We start from the raw sequence: 27,896 nt of genomic DNA, 5'->3' as shown, positions 1-27,896 counted from the left end.
GCCTGTCCCTGTTAGTCCAAGAGCAGAGGGGCTGCCTTTGTGGCTCAGTCCCAGTCTTCTCTGGCCCTGGGCTCCGGGCGCTTCTCAGGCTCCACCTCAGACTGGGCTTCACCCTTTTCCGGGCTGTTTCCTAAAGAGCCAGGAAATGGGTAAGTCGGTATCCTTGGGAAGTGTGGCCAGCCCTCACCCCTTCCCGTGTGCAGGCTCGGTGTCCTCGGGAAGTGCGGCCAGCCCTCACCCCTTCCCGCGTGCAGGCCTCAGGGCGGCCACGCGAGCTGGTGTTCAGCAAGAAGCCTGGCTGCCATCCAGTGTGGATTACGGCGGGAGTCGTCTGTGTTCAGCAGGCCCCCCGAGTTGGATACCCGGAGGCACAAAGCTGAACACAGAGCTACCGCCGGTGCGCTTGTGACCAGCAAGCACTAGCCAGCTTCCCCCAACGTGCTTCTCCCTGGTCATGGGCACAGGCCCCAGCGCCAGGCCGGCGGGCACGTCGGGGTGTGGCTTTACCGGTCCCACCCAGCCAGGCACTGTGGGCGCCGTCCCCGCCTGCTGAAGCTCCCTTCCCGGCCAGCAGCATCTCACAGTCATTCATCCCGGTCCTGGGCCTTCATGTGGACGACCCACCCCCTCCGGCCAGCTGTCACCCTCATTTTGTCCCATATTCCCAGCTGCGGTATCACCGGTCCCCTCCTTCCCTCAGCAGCCTTGGTCTGGAAGGGCCAAGGATGGGGAAGGTCGGGGAGGGGGTCAGTCTGGCAGCTCCTTGGCCCCGGCCGGCGACTTAGGAACATGCTCTAGCGATCTCCGTGGTCTCTGGAGAGGTCGTGAGTGACCCGCTCTGAGAACACGGGATTCCTAGGGCAAAGGCCCAGGTGGCCACCCGCTCTGGGTTTGGGTGGTCCACAGTCCATTTCCCCCTGAGAAGCTTTTGGCCCCTGTAGCCTTGAAAGTTGGGTGACAGTACCTGGAGGGGAGGCCAGAAGCAGGTCCCCATGCCTGTCCTCACTGCACGGGGCTGGCGCGGCTTCCCTTTTGCAGGCTGGGGGCCAGGGTGGTTGCCCTGAAGGCTCGTCATCGTCCAGCTCCTGAATCAGTGGGCGAGGGGCCTTGGTGTCTCTCCTGCGGGTTGCCAAGTCCCTCTCTGCTGCTGCTTTGAATATGCCAGTAAAGGGCGTCTCTGTCTCAGCCTTCCTGGAGGTGTCCTTGGAGACTGCAAATATACTGGAAAGGGGGTCTGTGGATGCGTTTTCTAGCACTGGGAGTGAGGTGTAGTCTAGTTCAGGGTCACTGTCGTCACTCAGGCTCGAGATGGCTGTAATCTTTGGAAAGCACATCTTCTGTTAGAAGAAAAAATGTATTTGAACATTTCTGTTTTCACAGTAGTCTCTAAAATGCACGATGCTAATTCGGCTTTTTTAATCTATCACACTGTGGGCCCGAGGGAGCACAGCACTCGCTGCTTGAAAGTCGGGCCTCAGGATGGACACTCCTTGGCAGCCCTCTGTGAGCCCTGGAGGCCATGGTGAGCTCTGCAGCTAGGTCTCCACTCCCTCGGGTCCACGGCCCTCGCCCACTCTGTTCCTGCTGCACCAACACGCTCCTGGGTCCCTGAATTGTTCATCTGTGAGCCTTGGCTTCTGACGGGCTCCACCTTCACCTGGCCACCTAGTCGTGCTTTGGAGGTCAGGCCCCCACGGAACTGTGGTCCCCTGTCTGTGTCCCTCCTTCGATGACGAGCTCCTGCCCTGAGATTACACCTTAGGCTTCCCTCTCCTTGGGGCTCCCGGGGCTGGCCCACGCTGGCTCTCAGTACCGCCAGAGGGAGGAGGATCGGGTCACCTTGGGAGAGGTCCCCATAGGGCTTTCTATGCTCTCCTCCCTCCCTTCCCCTGCCCATGTGTTGCTGTGGTACAGACATTCACTAGATGAACATACGGATACATCAAAAGGATAGAAAAAATGTTCAGATAATTACATACAGAACATGATTATTAAAAATCAGTGATAAAAGATCTGTTCGAAAAAACCGAAGTGGGTAGTTGTGAAACCTCAGAGAGGGGAGCAGCAGTAAACAGCCGCATTTCCTTAGGTGAGGTGAGGAGGCTTCAAGCACAAAGGGCATGCAGCTTTCCGAGACACTTGGTCAGTGACAGGGCTGGAAGGGAAGGTGGGGCTGGGGGCACGTGTGAGAGGTCACCTTGTGCTGGTCTCCCGGAGATCCGCCTGCATCCACGTCTTCCAAGTCAGGCAGGTCCTGGAAGAGAAAACGATCCCCGTCAGCAGGAGGGCACGCTCCCAACGCCCAGTCCACGGGACAGATGCGGCCGCACAGCCAACCAAGCCTGCGCTACGTGCTCGGAGTGTGGAGGGGCCCGCGGAGTGACCCAGACCACTCAGGCCACGTGCACGCTCGAAACACATGCACGAGGCAACACCAGGTACCTGGATCTGATCAGTGAAAGAGATTTGCAAGGTGTGACATGTTTCAGAAATTTCCACCTCTTTCTCCACTTCACTTTGGTGTTACTCGCCCCGTTCATCTTGGGGAGACGTACCTCCTACACACAGATTTGTCTTAGGACTCTGTGGCATAAAACGAGTCTATTTTGGACCTCCCCCAGACTAGGGGGGGTTTCTGTTTTGTGTTGTGTATCGGGGTATCTCCATCTATAGCACCCCGTCCAGCGTGTGAAGCAGGCGCGGGCTGTGGTTAGCTATGTGGGCTCTGGAGCCACGCTGCCTGGCTGTGAAGCCTCGGGCAAGTTGCTTAACCTCTGTGTTTCTCAATTTCCTCATCTGTAAAATGGGGATGACAATGGTACCTATGTCTTAGAGTTATTGGAAGGGTTAAATCAATCGATAACAAGATGCGTTTTCAATAGTGCCGGACAAAGAGGAAGGTCAGTACCGGCTTAGTGTTGGGGTCCTGTATACGGTCAGTTATCAAATGTTAGGGAAGAATTGCCCACTTTTGTTTTTGTCATATGTATATGCAGGCCCAGAAAACCAGAAACCCACTCTGAATATTGGCTGTACTCAGTTGAACGCTTATTGAGCCACGTGAAATTGTGAGGTTGGGAATGAAACACCCGTGTAGGAGTTTATAGAAGAAGCGGGCGAGGGCAGGCGAAGCTGCACACAGGCTTGAACAGAAGGAGCTCACTCGTGGGCAGAGAGGCGGGCCGTCCTCCGGGCGAGCAGGGTGTGAGGCTACAGGTGGGGGGCGCCGGCCCCCACCCCTCGCCCCACCAAAGCACCGTTCCCGGGGGTCATGGCAAAGTGTGTACGTCCCCAGAGACCCATTCCTGTGGGCACAGCATGTCAGACTGTTATCAGAGCGGAAGGGCTTCAGGGAGGAGGGCCGTGCTCCGGGCCGTGATCAGTCCCAAGGTCAGGCGGCCCCTCACTGAACAAGCCCCAGGGGGCGGGCCGCTGGACAGTCAGGCCAGGAAGACGGGCAGCTGTCCACAGAGGGAGAGGCTCGCCAGACGGAGCTGCGCTCAGTGTAGCTTCCTCGGGGAAAACACGGCAAGAGTTTTGTAGATGTAGTTCAAGGGGACTCAGCCTGGGCCATCACTTCTCAGTCTTGAAGGGGCACAGGCACAGACGCCCCTGGGGGAGGGCTTATTAACTGCAGGTCCTGAGCAGTGGGTCTGGGGTGGGGCCCGGGGTTCCGCCTTCTGAGCAGCCCTCAGGGGAGACCATGCCTGCTGGCCCAAGGGCCACACTCTGGGCAGCGAGGATTTGGCAGTTTTGTGCCTGATCTGACACCGGCTGTACCGCAGATACTTCTCTGCAGATGCACCAATTACGCACATCGATGAAGAGCTTCTCCTTCGTCTCCAGTCTGATGGCTTCCAAATCTTCAGCTCCACAGAGCTCTGTACCTGATGCACTTTCAGTGGCCACCGTCTGGGGAGCTGATTCTAAGGAACAACAAAGAGTTATATTAATCTTGGAGTTAGTTTCATACACGGTGGACAGACGGGTAAACCTGAGGTTAAGGCGATTCCAAGAGGAAGGACAAAGCCCTTGGGTCCGAAAGCCTCCAGCCCCTGTGACAGGAGCTGCGAGAATCCCAGGTTAGGACAAGATTATGTCTGAAAGGAAAGGGAGACAGCCGCCCCCCTTCTGGAGCCTGGAGATGGAAGCACCAGCCAGGAATCTGTGAAGAATACGCAGGAACCTTGGAAAAGGCATGATTGATGGGCCAGGAGATGAAGAAAGAAAGGCCGTGGTGCCAAAGGCCAAGTTTCACAGCCCCTCCTGCTGCACGAGCGTCAGGGAGACCTGTGAAGTCACTGCAGGGTTGCCTGTGGAACGTGGAGTCCAGACAGGGCTTGTCTTCCTCCCCCAGGGCCCTCCTATCCTGCCCTCTGCTTCCTCTCCAGTCTCCGTGATTAAAGATGAATGGCCCCGCTCTGCTCACAACACGCTGGTCTGCTGTCCGCCCTGAGGACTGGCCGCGCCCAGTTTGACTCGAGAGCCACATTGGGGCACCCGTTTAGAATGAAACAAGGGGGACTTACCTGGTGGCGCATTGGTTAAGAATCCACCTGCCAGTGCAGGGGACATGGGTTCAGTCCCTGGTCCGGGAAGATCCCACGTGTCGCAGAGCAGCTAAGCCCATGCACCACAACTACTGACCCTGCTCTCTAGAGCCCGTGAGCCTCAGCTACTGAACCCGCGTGCCACAACTACTGAAGCCCGTGCGCCTAGAGCCCGTGCTTCGTGACAAGAGAAGCCACCGCAATGAGAAGCCCGCGCACTGCAACCAAGAGTAGCCCCCGCTCGCCACAACTGGAGAAAACCCGCGCACAGCAACGAAGACCCAAAGCAGCCGAAAATAAATAAATAAAATAAAATAGGCAAAGTAGATAAATAGACGTTAAAAAAAAGAATGATATAAGGAAGTGGGCAGGGGCTTCCGGGGCTGCTGTGGACGATCCCAGACCCACATCCCAGGCCCGGTTTGCCGTGGTCTCTCCCACTTGGCTGTGCCCGTGGCTTCGCAGCTTCTAATTACGACAGTAGTCTGCTTCCCCTCCAACCAGCCCTTCCCCCGGACCCCTGTGTCCTGCTCTTGGCGCCGTGGCGTCCAGCTTCCCAGCCAGCAGAAGCTTCTAGTCCAGGCAGCTGCCAAGACCCTTTGTTTCCTAAAACCTACCTGCCTAGGCTTTGTGTGCCGGGAAAAGGCGAGGCAGGGAAGAGACTAGTTGTTGGGTGTGTTCCTCACGTTGCCTCATGCGATCCACGGCAGAGACCGTTCCCACTTCGCAGGGGCTAGAACGGGCTCCGAGAGGTTTTGTGGCTTGCCTGAGGTGTGCCAGCCGGTTAAGGGGCTGGACTTGGGTTTGACCTCAGGGTGTCTGTCTAGAAAATTCGCTGCCTCGCCTGTTCACAGAGTGTTTTAGTGAAATGCGTGAGTCATCCTCTGTGCCGTTTTGGTGACCACTGGAAGGAAGCTAAGGCTCCCCTAGACAGAGTGTCATCAGATAGAGATGGGAAACGTGTGTCTCCGTGACGGTATGCGCTCACATCACGTTTCCCCTGGTCCTGTTTAGACTCAACATCGGGATGGGGAGCTATTCAAGTCTCCGAGCCCTGACTCGGTCCCCAGGCAGCCTTCCCTGGTTCCCGACTCCATGATGAGAGAGGATGAGCCCAGGGAACATAGCAAAGCTGCTCGTACTGTTTATCTCCTAATTTCCTGCATCCTTCACGAGGCCTCGTGACTTGTAAGGGAAGACTGTGCGCCATGCAAGAAAGCTAAATGGAAAAGTGATTTTTTAAAAACAGGTGGCTTTTATATTTAGATTTGCTTTTCTTGGGGTTGAGTAACTTGCGTGGAAGAGAGACCTCCTTGTTCTGACAGCCCAGCTCCCCTCTTGGGACTCAGGACGCCCAGAGGGTTTAGCTCAGTAGGGAGGGGACTATGGGGGAGGGGTGGGCAGCAAAGGCCGTTGGGGCTTAAAAGCAGGGAGGATGGCAGTGAATCGAGGTGGAGACCAGCTTGGTCTGTGCGGGCAGATCTGGCTTCAGTTCTGCCCCACTATCACTCGCTCTGTGATGTGGAGCAGGTTACTTCACCTCTCTGAGCCCCAGTTGCCAACTCAGTAACATGGGTTACTCGTGAGAGCACCTGATCGTGGGATTTTGGGGGAGGCTAAGCTGGAAGTCACGGCCTTGGCTGACACGTTAGATAAACATCTGGCTGCGCCTCCCTCTTCCGACCTGCCGCAGATTGCCAGCTCCTTGTTAAATGTGCCCTTCGTTCAGGAAGGCAGTTGACGGTTTCACTCATAGAAAACTCTGCTTCTAGGCTAGGTGCGGTTTCAAGGCAAAAAACTTACCGGAGGGGGAGTGAGGATGCAGGCAAAACCCTGTATCTGGGTCTCAGAATACACGTGCCAACACCTACATCAGTAGTTCAGAGGATGCTCTTTTCCCCGTGTGTTTAATACATGATTAGTGCCCCTTTTAAATAACTAACAAAACCTATAACATCGCCATCTGTGGGAAGCTTGAGGGAAAACGTGACCCTTGTCTAGTAGAAATTCTCTCCCAGAAACCAAGGAGTGCCCAGGTCTTGGAGGGTCTACAATCCCATCCAGCAAAGTGGTGCCAGAAGCCACAGGAAGCAGGGCTTCAGTGCCTCCCAAGGGAAATTAAATCAAGACAAGTCACGCTTCTCACAGATGCCTTCCAGCCGCAGTCTCATGGCAAAGTCAGAAGAGGAGCGGAGCTGCAGCCACCAGACAAGTGTGAGGAGGGCGTCAGAGGGATGGGCGGGGCATGTCCCCTCCCCGGGAGCCTGTTCTCCCCGCGGCGGTGGCTGTTTAGATCCCACACACTTTCCTGCTCCTTCCCTGCTCTCTGCCCACTGCTCCTGCCTCACCTGCTGGAACCCCTGGGGACTTCATGAGCTCCAGCATCCCTGATGGGGGCCAGGGCCATGGATGTCAGTACAGTCACAGGTCACCTCACTCCCTACACCACCCCTCCTTCCGAAGGTGCGTTTCTATTTCCCACAGACGTCTTGTCAAAGACTGTAGGCTACAAGATACATTTTTCAGATGTTACTGAACAAAAGCGGGGTGGGTAGTAAATCCCAGTGAATAATGGAGCACTGATTGGGGGTATGGAGTGGCCAGTAAGGTTTTGAAAAGAATAATTAAAATAGAGCTCAGTTGAGTTCATCTTTGAGGACAGTCTGCCCTGCCATTATCTTCAGCTGGAAGGATAATTCACCCATCTCTGGTGCCCTGGGCTGTGGCCTTTGCCCCCTCAGCAGTCTAGAGACTAGGCTTACTTCGAGGTCTCTCCCAGACAGTGGGGGCCAGACCAGCTGACCTCCCCAGATGCACCTCAAATCCTGCTCAGGCTGGGAACAGAAGGTTCGGGTCCCCCAGGGCTGCACAGACACAGCAGTAATGGGCAGTGTCCAGGGCCGAGTCCTGGGTTTATCTGTTAGTCAGCAGGACCCCAGGAACTTGGCGAGAACCTGCCAGTGGGCTTCCGTTCTAGATCACCGTCATTCACTGTGGTAGCTGTGGCCATGTGCCGGCAGTGTGGCCAGTACTCCTGAGGGGCTGGATTTTTAAATTTTATTTAATTGTATCTACTTTTAATTCATTTCAATTGAAAAAATGAAGCAGGCCAAAACAACTTGCTTCTTTTCATAGAGCTGCATTTCACCTTAACCATTCAAAAGTGAGCATGTGAATTGAGATGTGCTATAAGTGGCATAGACAGGCTGGATTTTGAAGACTTAGTGTCAAAAGAGGGAAAGTATCTCATGAATAATTTTATGATGATATAAATTATTATATTTTAGATGTACTGGGTTAGATAAAATACACTGTTAGCGTCTCACCCATTTCTTTGCATCTTGTTGAAGCTGATACTAGAAATGCAGTCCGGGCTGCCCTTGTGGTTCTAGATAACTCGCAGACTCAGCAGTCAGAAGTGGAAACCCAAGGCCCGCAGATGGGTGCTGGCCCCTCTACACCCCTGTTGTTCTCAACCACCTACCTTCCCAGGCAGCTCCGGGGCTCGGTGGCGGGGCCTTGGCAGGGAGTGCCACTCCTGGCTCCCCGTCAGCATCCACAGGCAGCTCCTCCGGGAGACTCGACTCTACTGACTTTTCTGGGAATAGCTCGTCCTTGGCCTCGAAGCTCTCCTTGACAAACAGCTCCGTCTTCTGCCACCTTTCTCTGTCCTCTTCAGGTGCTTCCTCCCCTTCCACAGTGGCACCCAAGTCCCTGGCACTGTCTGGCGCGAGCATCTCCCCTGAGCAGAAGTCCACAGTGAGCTGGGCACGTCCTGGGAGGACAAGGGGGACCTGCAGTGAACTGCCGGGATGGTCATCAGAGTGCTGTTTAGGTGCTAAATACACGGGCTGAAAGTCCACCAGGGGGATGCCTAGCGCATGCACTGCCGGCACAGGACACAGCCACTAGAAAACTGTGCAGGGGCTCTTAGGAGACGCAGGCTGAGGTATTTGGGGTTAAGGGCCACGATGTCTGCCTTTGCTTTCAAATAGGTCAGCAGAACAGGAAAGACTGTGTGTGTGTGTGTGCCTGTGTGTGCCAAATATTAACAACCATCCGATCTAAACAGACAATTCAGCTGTTCATTTTAACTATTCTTTAAGCTTTTCTAAAAACTTGAAAAATATCAAAACTAAAAGTTGGGAAAAGGGAAATAAAACCATGCTACAGGGGAACATCTATTTTATGGGACTGTACTATTATGCTGATTCAAAAGAGTAGGCAAAAAGCAATATAGCTATGCCAGGGGCTTCCCTGGTGGCACGGTGGTTAAGAATCCACCTGCCAATGCAGGGGACGTGGGTTCGAGCCCTGGTCCGGGAAGATCCCACATGCCACAGAGCAACAAAGCCCATGCGCCACAGCTACTGAGCCTGTGCTCTAGAGCCTGTGAGCCACAACTACTGAGCCCATGCACCACAACTATTGAGCCCGCGCACCTAGAGCCCGTGCTCCACAACAAGAGGAGCCACCGCAATGAGAAGTCAGTGCACTGCAAAGAAGAGTAGCCCCTGCTCACCCACAGCTAGAGAAAGCCTGCGTGCAGCAACGAAGACCCAATGTGGCCAAAAATAAATACGTTAAATAAATAAATTTATATATATATTTATATAACGTATTTATATAAATAAATACGTTAAATAAATAAATTTATAAATTTAAATAAATTTACGTTAAATAAAAAATTATATATTTATATATAAAAAAGAAAGCAATAGAGCTATGCCATTTTTTTCTATTAAAAAAATACATATGTTTTACATGCGTGGGGAAAAGCCAGGAAATACCCACACTGAATACTGAGTGGTTCTTGCTATGATACTGTTATTACTCTTGCCTTTCTATGTTTTCTATGTGTAGCATATTCACATTTTGTAATTAGGTGAAAAACACTAAATGTCATTTAAAAGCACACATAGAGACTCTGGCTCTTCTACTGGGTGTAAGAGGAGGAAGGGGGTTCCTACTTAATAAGGTGCCCTGAGCACCGTCCTTGCATGAGGTCAAGGGCAGATGGATCTGCAGGTACGTGAACGAATGGTCCCCACCCCCCACCCCCCACCCCCAATCCCTGAGATGAAAGACTGTGAGTGCAACAGCCCAGATTTTTAATCTAAACGGAGCTCGGGGTCCTCCTTGTGTCTCAGGCATGCACCTTGTTCTTGGTTTGCTTTCTGCTGTTTCCTCTCCTCAGCCTGGCGCTTGATTGCGGCTAAGGCCTCAATGCTGTCTGTGATCTTCTTCCGCTCTCTGCTCTCCCACTGCTGTCTCTCCTCCTGCTCAGCTTTGTACCCTCCTCGTGCCCAGGCCTCTGCACAAGCTCTGTTTAGGAGTATTAAAAACAAAAAACAAAGAAACAAGAACACCCCAGAAATCGGGGAGGTTTGAATTGTCACAGGTTCGAAGTAAATCCAAAACATATACTATCTGACTAAACTTGCACATCTTCCCCAAAATCAAACTAAAGGCACAGGACATAGGACTGCAAGGATACGTATTAACACGTGCACAGTTTTACTCTGTAAAGTCTAATGGTTTGCAAAGCCTTCTGGATACGAGGCCAAGAGCACAAGTGACAAAGAAAAAAATAGAGAAATTGGACTCCACCAAAGTTAAAAATGTGTGTCATGCAAAGAATACCATAAATAAAAGGCAACCCACAGAATGGGTATGCAAGTCATATACCTGGTCAGGGGGTTGTATCTCGAATATATAAAGACCTATTGCAACTCATTAATACAAAGATGACTTAAAAACGGGAAGAGGTTAAAAGAATGAGAAGACAAACTGTACTGGGAGAAAATATCTGCAAGAAAGATAACTGAAACATGGCTTGTATCCAAAACATACAAAGAACCATTAAAACTCAAAAATGAAAAAACACACATTTTAAGAAGTGGGCAAAAGAACTGGACACCTCACCAAAGAAGATAGGCAGGCGGCAAGTAAGCTCATCATCATAGGACATCAGCAAAGTGCACATTAAACCAATGAGATGCCACTTGACACTCAACAGAACGGCTAACATCCAGAACGCTGACAACACCAAATGCCGGGAAGGATGTGCAGCGACAGGAATGCTCCTTCATTGCTGGTGGGAATGCAAAATGGCGCAGCCCCATGGAAGACAGCTTGGCAATTACAAAGCAAACAATCTTACATAGAATCCAGCAATCGTGCTCCTAAGTATTTACTCAAATGAGTTGAAAACAAATGTCCACACACAAAACCCTGCACACGAACATTGATAGCAGGACTGTTCACAACAGCCAAAAAGTGGAAGCAACCCAAATGTCCATCAACTGATAGATAAAGAAAATGTGGGCTGAGATAGCCTCATCCACCAGAGGGCGGACAGCAGAATCAAGAACTACAATTCTGCAGACTGTGGAATGCAAACCACAGTCACAGAAAGACAAGATAAAAAGGCAGAGGGCTATGTACCAGATGAAGGAACAAGATAAAACCCCAGAAAAACAACTAAATGAAGTGGAGATAGGCAACCTTCCAGAAAAAGAATTCAGAAAAATGATAGTGAAGATGATCCAGGACCTCAGAAAAAGAATGGAGGCAAAGATCGAGAGGATGCAAGAAATGTTTAACAAAGACCTAGAAGAATTAAAGAACAAATACCTAGAATAATTAAAGAACAAACAGAGATGAACAATACAATAACTGAAATGAAAAATGCAGTAGAAGGAATGAAGAGCAGAATAACTGAGGCAGGAGAATGGATAAGTGACCTGGAAGACAGAATGGTGGAATTCACTGTCACAGAACACAATAAAGAAAAAAGAATGGAAAGAAATGAGGACAGCCTAAGAGACCTCTGGGACAACATTATACGCGCCAACATTCACATCATAGGGGTCCCAGAAGGAGACGAGAGAGAGAGAAAGGAACCAAGAAAATATCTGAAGAGATCATAGTCGAAAACGGCCCTAACATGGGAAAGGAAATAGCCACCCAAGTCCAGGAAGTGCAGAGAGTCCCAGGCAGGATAAACCCAAGGAGAAACATACTGAGACACACAGTAATCAAACTGACAAAAATTAAAAACAGAGAAAAATTATGAAAAGCAACAAGGGAAAAATGACATTTAACATACAAGGGAACTCCCACAAGGTTAACAGCTGATTTCTCAGCAGAAACTCTATGAGCCAGAAGGGAGTGGCATGATATATTTAAAGTGATGAAAGGGAAGAAACTACAATCAAGATTACTCTACCCGGCAAGCATCTCATTCAGATTTGATGGAGAAATCAAAAACTTTACAGACAAGCAAAAGCTAAGAGAATTCAGCCCCACCAAACCAGCTCTACAACAAATGCTAAAGGAACTTCTCTAAGTGGGAAACACAACAGAAGACAAGAACCTCCAAAAACAACACCAAAACAATTAAGAAAATGGTAACAGGAACCTACGTATCGAGAATTACCTTAAATGTGAATGGATTAAATACTTCAACCAAAAGACACAGGCTTGCTGAATGGATACAAAAACAAGACCCATATATATGCTGTTTACAAAAAACCCACTTGAGACCTAGGGACACATACAGACTGAAAATGAGGGGATGGAAAAAGATATTACATGCAAATGGAAATCAAAAGAAGGCTGGAGTAGCAATACTCATTTCAGATAAGATAGACTTTAAAATAAAGAATGTTACAGGAGACAAGGAAGGACACTATATAATGATCAAGGGATCAACCCAAGAAGAAGATATAACAATTATAAATATATATGCACCCAACATAGGAGCACCTCAATACAGAAGGCAGCTGCTAACAGCTTTAGAGAGGAAATCGACAGTAACACACTAATAGTGGGGGACTTTAACACCTCACTTATACCAATGGACAGATCATCCTGACAGAAAACTAATAAGGAAACACAAGCTTTAAAAGACACAATAGACCAGATAGGTTTAATTGACATTTACAGGACATTCCATTGGGAAACAGCAAATTACACTTTCTTCTCAAGTGCACACGGGACATTCTCCAGGATAGGTCACATCTTGGGTCACAAATCAAGCCTCAGTAGATTTAAGAAAATTGAAATCATATCAAGCATCTTTTCTGACCACAATGCTATGAAATTAGAAATGAATCACAGGGGAAAAATGTAAAAAATACAAACACATGGAGGCTAAACTATACGTTACTAAATAACCAAGAGATCACTGAAGAAATCAAAGAGGAAATCAAAAAATACCGAGAGACAAATGACAATGAAAACACATGATCCAAAACCTATGGGATGCAGCAAAAGCAGTTCTAAGAGGGAAGTTTATACCAATACATGCCTACCTCAAGAAACAAGAAAAATCTCAAATAAACAATCTAACCTTACACCTAAAGGAACTAGAGAAAGAAGAACAAACAAAACCCAAAGTTACTAGAAGGAAAGAAATCATAAAGATCAGAACAGAAATAAATGAAATAGAAACAAAGAAAACAATAGCAAAGATCAATGAAACTAAAAGCTGGCTCTTCGAGAAGATAAACAAAATTGATAAACCATTAGCCAGACTCATCAAGAAAAAGAGGGAGAGGACTCAAATCAATAAAATTAGAAATGAAAAAGGAGAAGTTACAACAGACACCGCAGAAACACAAGGCATCCTAAGAGACTACTGCAAGCAACTCTATGCCAATAAAATGGACAACCTGGAAGAAACGGACAAATTCTTAGAAAGGTATAACCTTCCAAGACTAAAGCAGGAAGAAATAGAAAATATGAACAGACCAGTCACAAGTAATGAAATTGAAACTGTGATTAAAAATCTTCCAACAAACAAAAGTCCAGGACCAGATGGTTTCACAGGTGAATTCTATCAAATATTTAGAGAAGAGCTAACACCCATCCTTCTGAAACTCTTCCAAAAAATTGCAGAGGAAGGAACACTCCCAAACATTCTATGAGGCCACCATCACCCTGATACCAAAACCAGACAAAGATACTACAAAAAAAGAAAATTGCAGACCAACATCACTGATGAATATAGATGCACAAATCCTCAACAAAATACTAGCAAACAGAATCCAACAGCATGTTAAATGGATCATACACCATGATCAAGTGGGATTTATCCCAGGGATGCAAGGATTCTTCAGTATATGCAAATCAATCAATGTGATACACCATATTAACAGATTGAGGAAGAAAAACTGTATGATCATCTCAATAGATGCAGAGAAAGCTTTTGACAAAATTCAACACCCATTTATGATAAAAACTCTCCAGAAAGTAGGCATAGAGGGAACGTACCTCAACATAATAAAGGCCATATATGACAAACCCACAGCAAACATTCTCGATGGTGAAAAACTGAAACCATTTCCTCTAAGATCAGGAACAAGACAAGGATGTCCGCTCTCACCACTATTATTCAACATAGTTTTGGAAGTCCTAGCCACGGCAATCAGAGAAGAAAAAGAAATAAAAGGAATACAAATTGGAAAAGAAGTAAAATTGTCACTCTTTGCAGATGACATGTTACTATACATAGAAAATCCTAAAGATGCCACCAGAAAACTACTAGAGCTAATCAGTGAATTTGGTAAAGTAGCAGGATACAAAATTAATGCACAGAAATCTCTTGAATTCCTATATACTAATGATGAAAAATCTGAAAGAGAAATTAAGGAAACACTCCCATTTTACCATTGCAACAAAAAGAATAAAATGCCTAGGAATAAACCTACCTAAGGAGACAAAAGCCCTGTATGCAGAAAACCATAAGACACTGATGGAAGAAATTAAAGATGATACCAACAGATGGAGACATATACCATGTTCTTGGATTGGAAGGATCAATACTGTGAAAATGACTACTACCCAAAGCAATCTATAGATTCAATGCAATCCCTATCAAATTACCAATGGCATTTTTTACAGAACTAGAACAAAAAATCTTAAAACCTGTATGGAGACACAAAAGACCCTGAATAGCCAAAGCAGTCTTGAGGGAGAAAAACGGAGCTGGAGGAATCAGATTCCCTGACTTCAGACTATATCGCAGAGCTACAGTAATCAAGACAATGTGGTACTGGCACAAAAAGAGAAACATAGATCAATGGAACAAGATAGAAAGCCCAGAGATAAACCCACGCACCTATGGTCAACTAATCTATGACAAAGGAGGCAAGGATATACAATGGAGAAAAGACAGTCTCTTCAGTAAGTGGTGCTGGGAAAACTGGACAGCTACATGTAAAAGAATGAAATTAGAACACTCCCGAACGCTGTACACAAAAATAAACTCAAAATGGATTTGAGACCTAAATGTAAGAGTGGACACTGTAAAACTCTTAGAGGAAAACATAGGAAGAACACTCTTTGACATACATCAAAGCAAGATCTTTTTTGATCCACCTCCTAGAGTAATGGAAATAAAAACAAAAACCAAAAAATGGGACCTAATGAAACTTAAAAGCTTTTGCACAGCAAAGGAAGCCATAAACAAGACGAGAAGACAATCCTCAGAATGGGAGAAAACATTTGCAAACGAATGAACAGACAAAGAATTAATCTCCAAAATATATGAACAGCTCATGCAGCTCAATATTAAAAAAAAACAACCCAATCCAAAAATGGTCAGAAAACCTAAATAGACATTTCTCCAAAGTGGACCTACAGATGGCCAAGAGGCACATGAAAAGCTGCTCAACATCACTAATTATTAGAGAAATGCAAATCAAAACTACAATGAGGTATCACCTCACACCAGTTAGAATGGGCTTCATCAGAAAATCTACGAAGAACAAATGCTGGAGAGGGTGTGAAGAAAAGGGAACTCTCTTGCACTGTTGGTGGGAATGTAAACTGATACAGCCACTATGGAGAACAGTATGGAGGTTCCTTAAAAAACTAAAACTCGAACTACCATATGACCCAGCAATCCCACTACTGGGCATATACCCAGAGAAAACCATAATTCAAAAAGACACATGCACCCCAATATTCACTGCAGCAGTATTTACAGCAGCCAGGTCATGGAAGCAACCTAAATGCCCATCGACAGACAAATGGATAAAGAAGATGTGGTACATATATACAATGGAATATTATTCAGCCATAAAAGTGAACGAAATTGGGTCATTTGTAGAGACGTGGATGGACCTAGAGACTGTCATACAGAGTGAAGAGTCAGTCAGAAAGAGAAAAACAGAAAAACAAATATCGTGTATTAATGCATATATGTGGAATCTAGAAAAGCGGTACAGATGAACCAGTTTGCAAGGCAGAAATAGAGACACAGATGTAGAGAACAAACATATGGACGCCAAGGGGGGAAAGCAGTGGGGTGTGGTGGGGGGATGAATTGGGAGATTGGGATCGACATATACACACTAACATGTATAAAATGGATAACTAATAAGAGCCTGCTGTATAAAAAAATAAAATAAAATGTGGGCTTTCCAAATGGAATATTATTTCACAGCATTATTTTGGAAGTATTTACTGACACTGGCTGCAATGTGGGTGAACCTTAAAAATCTGCTCAGTATAAGAAGCCGTTCACAAAAGACCACATACCGTATGATTCCATTTACAGGAAATGCCCAGAATAGGCAACTCCAGAGAGATAGAAAGTAGATTTGCGGTTGCCAGGGGCTGGCAGAGGGGGGTTGGGGAGTGACTGCTAATAAGTAAGGGTTGCTTTTGGGGGTGATAAAAATATTCTAGAATTGATTGCGTGGTGTGGTTGGACAACTCTGTGAACATACTAAAAAACCACTGAATTGTACACTTGAAATGGCTGAACTGTTCTAGGGGCTGGGGATACAGCAGGTAACAGATGACATCGCTTGCTCTGTTAGAGCTGCCCTTTTATGGGGAAACAAGTAAGTCAGAGGCAGATGTGTCTTGAGAAATCAGGCTGAAGAGACAGCAGGTGGAAGTGGCAAAGGTGCTACTTAGGTGGTCAGTCATGGAGATCTTTAGAAGATGACAGGTGAGCAGACACCTGCAAACACCTGTGAAGAGCATCACAGGTGGAGAGAACGTCAAGGGCCCAGTATGGCCCAGTGTGGAACGGCTAGAGAGTGCTGGAATGAGGCTTCAAACCCAGGTGAACCCAACTCCTGAAGAGAAGTCATGCTGCACCGTCCAGGGCGGGGGGTCTCCCTGCTGAGGGCCCAGCTCAGGTTCCCATTTACACTTTCCTGCTGGTCGGCACTGCCGCAGTGTGGAGATTCACAATCCTCTGGGACGGCCTCTCCCGCTGGTTCCCTCCTCCTACCAGCTGGTACCTGCTTAAGTCCCACGTGATACTAACAGATACTCACAAGGACCCCGCGGTCGGTATTGTCCCCACCTTCCAGATGAGGAACCTGAAGCTGGGGAGGTTGGCGTTCAGCCACGGGCAAAGGACCCGCAGCTGCAGAGCTGGGCTTGGAGGTCTGCCCGCAGGCCCTGCCCTTCCGCCGTCGCCCTGAACACCCAGGGCTCGGTGCTGGGGAAACGGATGCATCTCGGCCTGAGTGCCCAGAAGCAGGGATCCTAGTTCTCTTATGTGGTCCAAGTGGAGGCTCCCCCTTCCGATTGAAATCTGTGTTAGTTTGACTAAAATATGTGAGTTCAAAAACATACTACCAGCTACGTTTCTTTTTAAGTGTTGGAAAATTCAGATTTGCACTTCCCTTCAGGCCATCCCAGTTACTGAAGTTTTATTCTAAGCTGGAATGAATGAATAGTGGCCTCAGTCAAAAGGTAAATTAAGGGAATTTCCTAGAAATCCAGTGGTTAGGACTCTGTGCTTTCACTGCCGAGGGCGAGGGTTTGAGCTCTGGTAGGGGAACTAAGATCCCGCAAGCCACGAGGCGCGGCCAAAAAGAAAAAAAAGGTAAATTAAAAACCCAGATAAAAGCAGTGATGGGGCTTCCCTGGTAGCGCAGTGGTTGAGAGTCCGCCTGCCGATGCAGGGGACATGGGTTCGTGCCCCGGTCCGGGAAGATCCCACATGCCGCGGAGCAGCTGGGCCCGTGAGCCGTGGGCGCTGAGCCTGCACGTCCGGAGCCTGTGCTCCGCAACAGGAGAGGCCACAACAGTGAGAGGCCCGCGTACCACAAAAAAAAAAAAAAAAAAGCAGTGATGATATACATGGCAGTCCTGGGTTCAATATTCTTGATATGCAAAGAGCTCTTATGAATCAGTAAGAAAAAGCATCCCCCCAAAACGGAACTGGGAAGAAGTCATGAATGCAATACTCATAGAGAAGGAAACATAAATGCCCGACAAAGGTAGTAAAAATGACCAACTTCATCAGTTACCCAAAAATGCAAATTTAAAACGAGGTACTGGGACTTCCCTGGTGGCGCAGTGGTTAAGAATCTGCCTGCCAATGCAGGGGACACAGGTTCGAGCCCTTGTCTGGGAAGATCCCACGTGCCGTGGAGCAACTAAGCCCGTGCGCCACAACTACTGAGCCTGCTCTCTAGAGCCCGTGAGCCACAACTACTGAAGCCCTTGTGCTAGAGCCCGTGCTCTGCAACAAGAGAAGACACTGCAATGAGAAGCCCACACACCGCAATGAAGAGTAGCCCCTGCTCACCGCAAATAGAGAAAGCCCGCACGCAGCAACAAAGACCGAATGCAGCCAATAAATAAATGAATAAAAATTAAATAAATAAATAAAGCGAGGTACCACCTTCACTCATCAATTGGCCTGGCAAAGGTTTGGTTTGTTTTTTACATGGCTGTGTCTGGCGAAGTTATAAGTTGATACAAACATTCTAGAAAACAATTAGAACATATTTAAAAATACCTTTTAAAAGTCTCAAACCACAGTCTTTACCTTTAATCCAATAATACAACTCAGGGTTCCATCCTAAGGAAATAACCGGCCATGAGATCAGAGACTTATATAGAAGGATAATTATCAAAGGATTATGAAAAATCTATGAACAAGTGCTCAAAAACAGGGAATTTCCTATTAAAAACAATCATGTAAGCCATTAAACCTATGTCACTGAAATATTTAATGATGTGTGGAAATGCTCAAAAATCAGAAATTTTTAAAAGTTTAATATTGAGTATGCTCAACTATTACCTATTAAGTATGATCAAAAGGCTTTTTGCTTCCTTACCTGTCCTTTGGAAAAACTGGTCTGTCATCCAGGTATGTTAAATGTTTTAGTCGAACAGTGACTGTCCTTCGATAATTAGGGATGTTCCTAATCACTGGGTTTCCCATCAAATTCAGTACACGCTGGAAGCACACAGGCAGAACCACATTAATCACTGAAAAATGGAGGCGATTAAAACATTTAATATGTGCAGTGCTGTGAAGATAAATAAGTAAACAGGGAGTGTTTACATCAAATCATGAAGACGACATCAGAGAAGGCAGAGGCTTTCATTGTTTCTGTGCCATCAGAACTGTCCCGAGAATTGGGCAGCGCTTTCTTCTATTACACTTGAACTTCAGATCCTAAATCTCACTGACCTTCCAGAACAATACTGGAAAACACTTCCTGAGGCATTTACCCGAGGGCAGTGATTGCATTAGTTTTGCTGGCCCAATCTCTTTTACTGAAATTAATCTCCAATTGATCATTTTCTGTCCTTCTCAGCCAGGACCCATTTTAAGAAAATGTACACAGCAGCTAGACAGATAAGAAGTGGTGACTGAGGGCATAGGATGCAAAGTGCCTGCTTATCTACTTCCAAGCTTATAGGTCTCCTGGATGTCAAGTCGGGACCGGGAAAGGGAAAGAGACACAGCAGTGCCAGTGCGCCGTCCTCACCCCTCTTTAAATATTGTCACCTCCCCTCCTGCCGATGAAACTCAAGAAGGTGAATGGTCAAGGTGACATGTGGGTGAAACATTTAACATCGGTTTGCCTGAACTGGTGAAATGTTTTTCATATCCAAAGTGATTTTTCTTGTTCAGGAAAATAAATATACTGGTTCAAGTGACCTGTTCTGTGGGGCTGCGTGGGGGGAACAATGTGCCCCAGGGGCAGGGACTAAAGGGCTGCGTGTGTATGGAGAATGTAAAAGCCATCACAAAACAACCACGAGGCAGACTGTTCTTGTTATGGGTTGAATTGCTTCCCCCCAGCAAACTCATATGCTAAAGTCCTAACCCCCAGCGCCTCAGAATGTGACTGTATTTGGAGACAGAGTCTTTGAAGAGGTGATTAAGATTAAATGATGTCATTAGGGTGGGGCATGATCCAATAGGTCCTTGTAAGAAGAGGAGATTAGGACACAGAGACACACACCGAGAAGGCCATATGAGGACCCAGAGAGAAGATGGCCATCTACATGCCAAGGAGAGAGGCCTCAGGAGAAACCAACCCTGCTGACACCTTGACCTCGGACTTCTAGCCTCCAGAATCATGAGAAAATAAATTTCTGTTGTTTAAGCCACTCAGTCTGGTACTTTGTTATGGCAGCCAGGCCAAAAAATGGTATTATAATACAGCTTTATATTATCCCCATATACTGGTGATAATATAAATTCTAAATTAGTCTTTGGTGACAGTCTGCTCTACAGATTGGTTTTCTGGGTTTTTTGGGGGGGGGTTTTTTGTTGTTTTTTTTTTGCGGTACGTGGGCCTCTCACTGTTGTGGCCTCTCCTGTTGCGGAACACAGGCTCCGGACGCACAGGCTCAGCGGCCATGGCTCACGGGCCCAGCCGCTCCGCGGCATGTGGGATCTTCCCGGACCGGGGCACGAACCCGTGTCCCCTGCATCGGCAGGCGGACTCTCAACCACCGCGCCACCAGGGAAGCCCTACAGATTGTTCTTGAACTATGATTTGCTTACTGTTTTTCTTTAAATGGACTTACTTTTTCCTTCTTATCCATACCCTAAGCAGTAAACAGTGAACTCAAGTTTTTTGTGTGCTATTTGGAATATTTTTTCCTAGTTCACATGACAACACATATATACTAAAAAGCAAGGAAGTCATCGAAGGCTGCTGGAGTGGAGTCCAAAGGACACAGGAGCCACCTGGAGGGGTTGACACAGGCCAGAAGATGGGACCATTCAATCACCCCAAATTAAAATGACAGCAAGGGTTAAGTCATATCAAATACTGTATCTATAAATCTTTGTGTTCACAATGATAACGTGAACCTTTAGAGGTTCAACCTCATTGTCACCTTTAGAGGTTCCTACGTTCTTGACTCATTTCTCTGAAAAGGAATACATAAAAAGAAAAAAAAACCAAGCATTTATCCTAGCTTTTTCTTTCTTTTTTAAAAAAATATTTATTTATTTGGTTGCACTGGGTCTTAGTTGTGGCAGGTGGGCTCCTTAGCTGTGGCTCACGGGCTCCTTAGTTGCAGTTCACTGGCTCCTTAGCTGTGGCATGTGAACTCTGAGTTGCGGCATGCATGTGGGATCCAGTTCCCTGACCAGGGATCAAACCCAGGCCCCCTGCGTCGGGAGCGTGGAGTCTTACCCACTGCGCCACCAGGGAAGTCCCTATCCCAGCCTTTTCTATATGGACTTTATATTAGGGAGGCATGAATGGATGAGCAGAACTGCTCTTTGTGGAAGCATTCCAGCTAATAGGTGCAGAAGGAATAAGAGACTTAGAATACGGTCACTGTGTGACCCCTAATGAAATGACACATGGAGGCCACATGCATCGGGAGCTGCAGAAGTGATCAGGGGAAGGGGTGATGAGGGACTTCATGAAGGCTGGATCTGGTTGACAGCAGCCAAACGCACGAATCAAGCTTAAAGTTACAAAACGAGAGGCGACCAGACTTACAGGTGCCCTGACTGATGCAACAGCGAACCTCAAAGTTAGATTCTGAGCCTGGATCTGATCAGGTCTCTGGCTCCACCATCATTTTACAAGAGATACTGGGGACAGCAGAACATGTTAAACCACACCATGAGGACGTAGTCAACTGAATCCAGGATGTGGCTGACAACCAGAGGAGGGACCCGGTTTCTTCTACAGATTTATGGGGGGTGTGTGTGTGTGTGTGTGTGTGTGTGTGTGTGTGAAAACAGCCAAGGGGAGACTGTGATAGATCAAGAGATTTGAGAGATGCATAATCCAAGTGTGATGTGTGGGTCTGGTTTGGATTTGCAAAACCCAACAGTCAAAGCACATTTTTGAGACAAATGGGGAGCACTGAATATGGACTGGTTATTAACTGTCCTTCTGATAATATTTTAGATATAATAATAGTATTGTCATGATGCTTTTAAAAAGTCCTTATCTGTCAAGAATACACACTGAAATATCTGTGGGTGAAAGGATACGGCATCTGGCATTGAAAACACTCCAGCTAAAAATACAGAGAGGAAAACAAAGTGTGATGGGTGTGAAGAAATCAGGGAGAAAGGAAGGGGGAAGGGGGGGGGAAGAGAAAAGAGATCTGCTGTCTACAGAACACAAGATAACGCAAGTTGTGTGCGTGTGTGTGTTTTACCAAGTGGGGCATGCTCTCGAGAATACTCAGGATCTCTGGGTCACTCAGCTGGTTGTGGGAAAGGTCAAGGACACAGAGTTTCAAACATTCCTTGAGATGCTGAACGTCTTCCACGGTCTCTAAGTGGTTGTGGGCCATCTGGAGCGTGTTGAGGACCGGCAGGCAGGCTGGAAGGGGAGGTCGGCAGAAGTAAGCGACACGGGTGGAAAAGAATGTTAAGGACCTCCGCTAGGAAATGGTGGTGGACGCGGGGGCCTAGAGAACGCCCCACCCCGCCCCGCCCCGCCACGTCAGGGCCTTCTTACAGAGGTTTTCAATGGTCTTGATGTAATTGTTGCTGATGTTGAGAGCATCCAGTTTCTGCAGAGGTTCTAGGTTCTCGATCTTATGGAGCAAGTTCACTTGCAAGAAGAGGCATCGCAGTTCCGTTTGGGCCTCTAGGTTCTCGATTTTCTGTATTCCGTTGCACTCCAGCCAGAGACAACGCAGCCCTGTGTACTCTTCCAAGTTCTCGATGCGGTCAAAGCCTAGTGGGGAGACAGGGGGAGTGGGTTAAGCTTCTACACACTCAGAGGCACAGGGGTCACCCTCTTTTCTGCCTATCTTCCCAGCATCCACATGTCCTTCCTCAGTTACACCACTGCCTCTTGGGAGGGACATCCCTGTCCTGATACTACCCCATGGCTCTCTGCAGGGAGCTGGTCACGCTTAGCCAAGTGGAGCCAACCTTCATGAATCCTGGGGAACTTTGCTGGCTCCATTGGAAAGAGGTAACTTTCTGCTAGAATTGCCAGCCTGGTAGGGTGGAGCCTAACACTGAAGCAGCCACCTTTCCTTCTCGCCTGGGAGTAGGGAGAGGTGAGGGGTGACCTGTCTGAAATGAATGAGCACAAGGGAAAGCACGGCCAAGGAAAGGGGAGAAACAGCCTCGTGAAGATATGCGGTAAGCACCAGGATGGATCCAGCTGTACCTGAAGCCAGTCCAAACTTCGGGTCTGGTTTTACAGTATTTTTCAGTTTTATGAGCCACATTTAAGGTGAGGAGAACAAACATTTTTGTTTCCTTGAGTGACTCATTATAGATTTGTAATTCACGGTGCACCTGCTATTACCAAAACTTTTTCAGAGTCATTTGTTTTGTTGCCTGAAAAGTTTTAACCAAAAGTTTTTATTAGAAAAGGGTAATAGCAACCATGAGGCAGAACCACCCAGCTAAGTCATTCCCAGATTCCTGACTCTCAGAAATAGTATCAAATAGTGATAATTTTTTAAGTTGGTAAGTTTGGGGATAATTTGTTAGGCAGCAGTAGATAATATAGGCATATCTCTCTCCTAATTCTTCTGCCTGTCTGATTCTTTTTACTTGGTCTAACCCACTGGGTCTTCTTCTTCTTCCCACCTCTTAAATATTGGTCCTCTGGGGGCTGCCCTCCTAAGTCATCTTATCACTGTTACGCCTAGACATTGGGTGGAGGATTTTGGAGGGGGCAACGTGGAGGTGAGGAGACCAGTTAGGGGTCGTTCCACACCTTTACAGTAGTTGTGCTGCTGGAGCCCTCCGTGAATCTCCCTGGTACAGCGTGAACCTCCTCACGGTGGCTGCCCTGTCCCCCAAGACACCAAAAGCATCTTTACCATATCCGTCTCTGTATCTTCAGCACTTGCCCGGCACACAGAAGGCTCTCAGTAAACATTTACTGAACAAATGAACATAAAGATGGTCTGATGAAGCAGGGTGGCCATCCCAAGTTCAGCATGAGGTTAGGAGTTATCACTCTGGTTCCTCATTGCTAGAATAGCCCTGTCTATGAACCTGAACTTAAGTTTATGTGTGATACTGGACACCAACACAGTCCTTCACAACGTAACCCTCCCAAGCCCAAAGTATTTACAAGTAGCTACTGGCTCGAAAAAGTATGAGTCCTTTAGCAAATATAAATAAAAGATACCAACGTGTTTCCCTTGAACCCGTATTAACTCCAGTCACGTAAGACTTTTTCTTCAAAGAAATATTATTGCTTTTCCATGCATCTCCACTAAACTCTGAAATTTCTACTTAAATATAAGTTAAGAACACCAGATGATCCCTGCAAGTAATTCTTAACACCACTAGAGTCTTTCCACCTGACATGAGGTAGCGCCTCCACCAGACCCTTACCTTTATAGTGTAAATACAGCGTATCGTTCAGTGCTGGGGTAATATAAAGCTTGTGCTGCTTGCACAGTTTTTGCAGAAATTTTTTAGTCATTCTGTTGAATGAAAAACATGAACAAGAAAGTTATTTCAATTTGTCAGCTGTAAAATATATCCCATAAATTCTTTGCCACACCCATTCCGTCCACAAATTCCACAATATTCTATATGCCCGATGACTTTGTTTACAGCTTTCAGGGCCTCATCCAATATTGTGACTTTCAGCCTTCTCAAAAACTGCAAAGTGTGTTCTAATAGAAATACCTTCGTGTCATCAAGAAGTACTAATGTTTCTCTCTCTCCAGGTCCAGCATTAAAGTTGTATAGAGTGTGGTTAGTTAAGCCACAGAGCACGCCATCCTGCCTCTGCCACTAATCCTCGTGGGGCCGACTATTTAATCTCTATGAGCCTCGATTTCCTTATCTGGACAAAGGGGTGATTGTAACATCCACCTCAGTGGGTAAAAGCGTCGTGCTGTGAGTGGCAAGAGCACACCACGTACCTGGGGCCACGATCTTCTTTGTCATCTCTTTGCTGTGCTAAGTGACCCTCTGACCAGCTATCACCACTGTGTTTCTGCTCGTTGAGGTAGGAAGTGTCCGAAGGACCCACGCATGTTTCCTTAGGATCGTTAATTTCTGTAAAATAAAGAGATTGGTTCTATAGAGATCGAGAAATGTATAAAAAATGTCCCCCAGTTTCAACTTGATGAGTAACTGTCTGCTTTTAGGATGGAACCGGTACTCTTTAAACGTATCACAGTGATTTTCAAAGCACTGATAAGGGACTATGAAAATTTCACTTCTAGGCAGATCTTTGATAAAACCTCTTGTACAGCTGGACACGGAGACGTGTGCGAAGTTATTCACTTCTGCATTACTTGTAACAGCCAAAACCTATTAACAATGCAGATGTTCATCCATAGGGACTGGTTAAATAAGGCAACAGATTATTATTCTGCCTTGGAATAGAATGCACTGGAGCTATGTCAATCAATATGGATAATTCTCAGAAACACATATGGAGTGAAAAAAGCAAGTTTCGTAATAAGCACAGGATATCATTTACATAAATCAAACCCACACAAACCTATGCTATGCATTGTTTAAGGACACATTTTAGATAGATAGATAGATAGGATAGGAAGAGAGAGAGACAGATGAGATTGAAAGAACCCACACAAAATTCTGGAGGTGGGGAGAAGGGAATGGGGCTAGGAATAGAGGTGGGGTAAGGCAAAAAACATCAAATTTATCTGAAATGTTTTTTTTTTTTTTTTTTTTTTTTTTATGCGTTACGCGGGCCTCTCACTGTTGTGGCCTCTCCCGTTGCGGAGGACAGGCTCCGGACGCGCAGGCTCAGCGGCCACGGCTCACGGACCCAGCCGCTCCGCGGCATGCGGGATCCTCCCAGACCGGGGCACGAACCCGCGTCCCCTGCATCGGCAGGCGGACTCCCAACCACTGCGCCACCAGGGAAGCCCCTGAAATGTTTTATTTCTTTAAAAAAAAGACTTGAGGGGGCTTCCCTGGTGGCACAGTGGTAGAGAGTCCGCCTGCCGATGCAGGGGACACGGGTTCGTGCCCCAGTCTGGGAAGATCCCACATGCCACGGAGCGGCTGGGCCCGTGAGCCATGGCCGCTGAGGCTGCGCGTCCGGAGCCTGTGCTCCGCAACGGGAGAGGCCACAACAGTGAGAGGCCCGCGTACCGCAAAAAAAAAAAAAAAAAAAAAAAAAAAAGACTTGAGGTACATATGATTAAAATGCTAATCATTTTCAATTCTTGGTGGTGATACATGGGTGTTTGTTATAATGTTCTCTGTTCTTTTAAAAAAGTTCTCAAAACAGGAGGGAGGAGCAAGATAGAGGTAGGGGATTAAGAAATATAAACTACCATCTATAAAATAAATAAGCTACAAGGGTGTATTGTACAGCAAAGGGAATACAGCCAATATTTTATAGTAACTGTAAATGGAATATAATCTATAAAAATTTTGACTCATTACGTTGTACACCTAAACTAATATAATATTATAAGTCAACTATACTTCAATTTTTAAAAAAAGCTCTCAAAAAACACACAAGAAGAAACAAAAATTATGGGAATATCTTTGGTAGAAAGAAAATGAACACGCTCAAATGCACTTATTTCTTTTTAAAGGTCAATTAAAATTGGCTGATTCAAATGCACTTAATCTTAAGGGCTGTTTGCTGCTGCTCTCTGGGTGTCCCTGTGGCCTACCGAATGAGATTAAACACTCCGTGTGTGGGACTGTATCTTATAATTTCCCATTTCCCACTGCATATAATGCCTAGCCACAAGAGGCACCAGATAAAGGTTTGTGGAATAAAGACTAGGCACTCAATATACATAATAATTGATTGGTTATATTAATAACAAGAACTGCCATTTATTACTGGCCCAATGTATGCCAGACACTCTAGTTATAACTATCTCGCTTGCAAAAGAGGAGACTGCCCTATAGAGAGCTTAAGCTCTGGGCAAACAGCCATAAAACCGGCAAGTTGCAGAACGGTAGGGTGAACCCAGCAGGAGTGGCTTCAAACCTGTGTCTGTGCACAGAGCAACATGGCTTCCCTACAGCAACTCTTACAGGGCTTGCCTGGACAGTCAATGCGCAAGATATATTTGTTGGCTGGGTTCAAAACATGAGACACAAATCAAGTAGTTTCTTTACCAGTCACTAAAAAGTTTCCCTTACGGTCCAAGCCAAGCAGGAGGGGAGGCTGTTTTCTAAGCCCATTCCGTAAAACTTTGGTGAGGAGTCACCTCAGAAGCACCAGCTCGTCATTCACTCTGTCTACCATAGATCAGGCACTGGACCGGACACTGCCAGTTCAATCAGGATGTCCTGCCCTGACATAGCTTGCCATCTAGAGGGGGAGAGAGCCTTTGATCTTACATGGTGACGGCAAAACATTAAAAAGTTGGGCGGTGGGGAGAATGGTGTGTTCAGTGAGGGCTTGGGCTCTGGAGTCAGACTGTCCAGGCGTGAGTCTCTTCTGTCATTGACTGGCTGAGGGTAATCTGTTTGGAGCAAGTTCTATAACCTCTTTAAGTTCCAGGTTCCTCATCTGTATGAAACGGGGAGAGGAGCGCCTACCGCAGAGGGAGGGTGTATGGCTCGAATGCAGTGAGCGCACTGCACGCATCGTTTAGTAAGTGTCGGCCGCCATTATTATTATTACTATTACTGCTGGCTGTGAAGACTAGGTGTGTGGTGCTGGGCGCAGCCCGTCGCCCCCCTCGCCTCCCTGGGGCGGCTGTCGGCACCTTCCTTGCGGCCCCCTTGGCCTGCGTTCCCGTGGTCACCCGCCGACTCCTCCACGGCTGGCTTCAAGCCCGGCTCCGGCGCGCAGTCCTGCTCCGCTCCCCCGTCCGCCAAGGGCTCCGAGGCCTCGCAGTGCATGTTTATTCTGGAAACACTGAACACCCCGTAGCAGTGGGGAAGCCCGGTTGTGTGGGATCACTACGTGCCCCAGCCCGCCAGGCCACTCTGCATCTGCGTCGTTGGCAGGCAGACGCTTCCCTGGTCCCCACGGCAACCACTGCGCACGCGCACTCGGGACGCCGGGGGGGGGGGCGGGTCCCGCAACGGCCCCGCCCACAGCGCGTGCGCGGGTCACGTGGGGGCGCGGCCCGTTGTAGCTGCGGCGGCGGCGACGGGGTGGTGGCCGAACGTCTTTGGTGGGACCGGCTCCGAGACTGCGT

General features: G+C 47.3%; 1 protein-coding gene across 1 annotated transcript; it reads right to left on the bottom strand.

Annotated features, from left to right (window-relative positions):
* Nucleotides 1–44: 44 nt before the first annotated feature.
* Nucleotides 45–27,594, bottom strand: DNAAF1 (dynein axonemal assembly factor 1). Its single transcript, XM_065898408.1, has 12 exons — nt 27,459–27,594; nt 24,666–24,801; nt 24,127–24,218; nt 22,274–22,495; nt 21,969–22,135; nt 18,653–18,774; nt 9,709–9,875; nt 8,035–8,292; nt 3,817–3,926; nt 2,198–2,254; nt 965–1,337; nt 45–130 (listed from the first exon to the last, which is right to left on the bottom strand). The coding sequence occupies exons 1-12, from the start codon at nt 27,592–27,594 to the stop codon at nt 45–47; spliced, it is 1,926 nt and encodes a 641-aa protein (XP_065754480.1).
* Nucleotides 27,595–27,896: the final 302 nt, after the last annotated feature.

The sequence above is a fragment of the Phocoena phocoena genome, chromosome 20 (assembly GCF_963924675.1).
Source record: "Phocoena phocoena chromosome 20, mPhoPho1.1, whole genome shotgun sequence".
Lineage (NCBI taxonomy): Eukaryota > Metazoa > Chordata > Mammalia > Artiodactyla > Phocoenidae > Phocoena > Phocoena phocoena.
The sequence above is the reverse complement of the archived record's forward strand: the minus strand, read 5'-3'. Positions and strand labels throughout refer to the sequence as shown.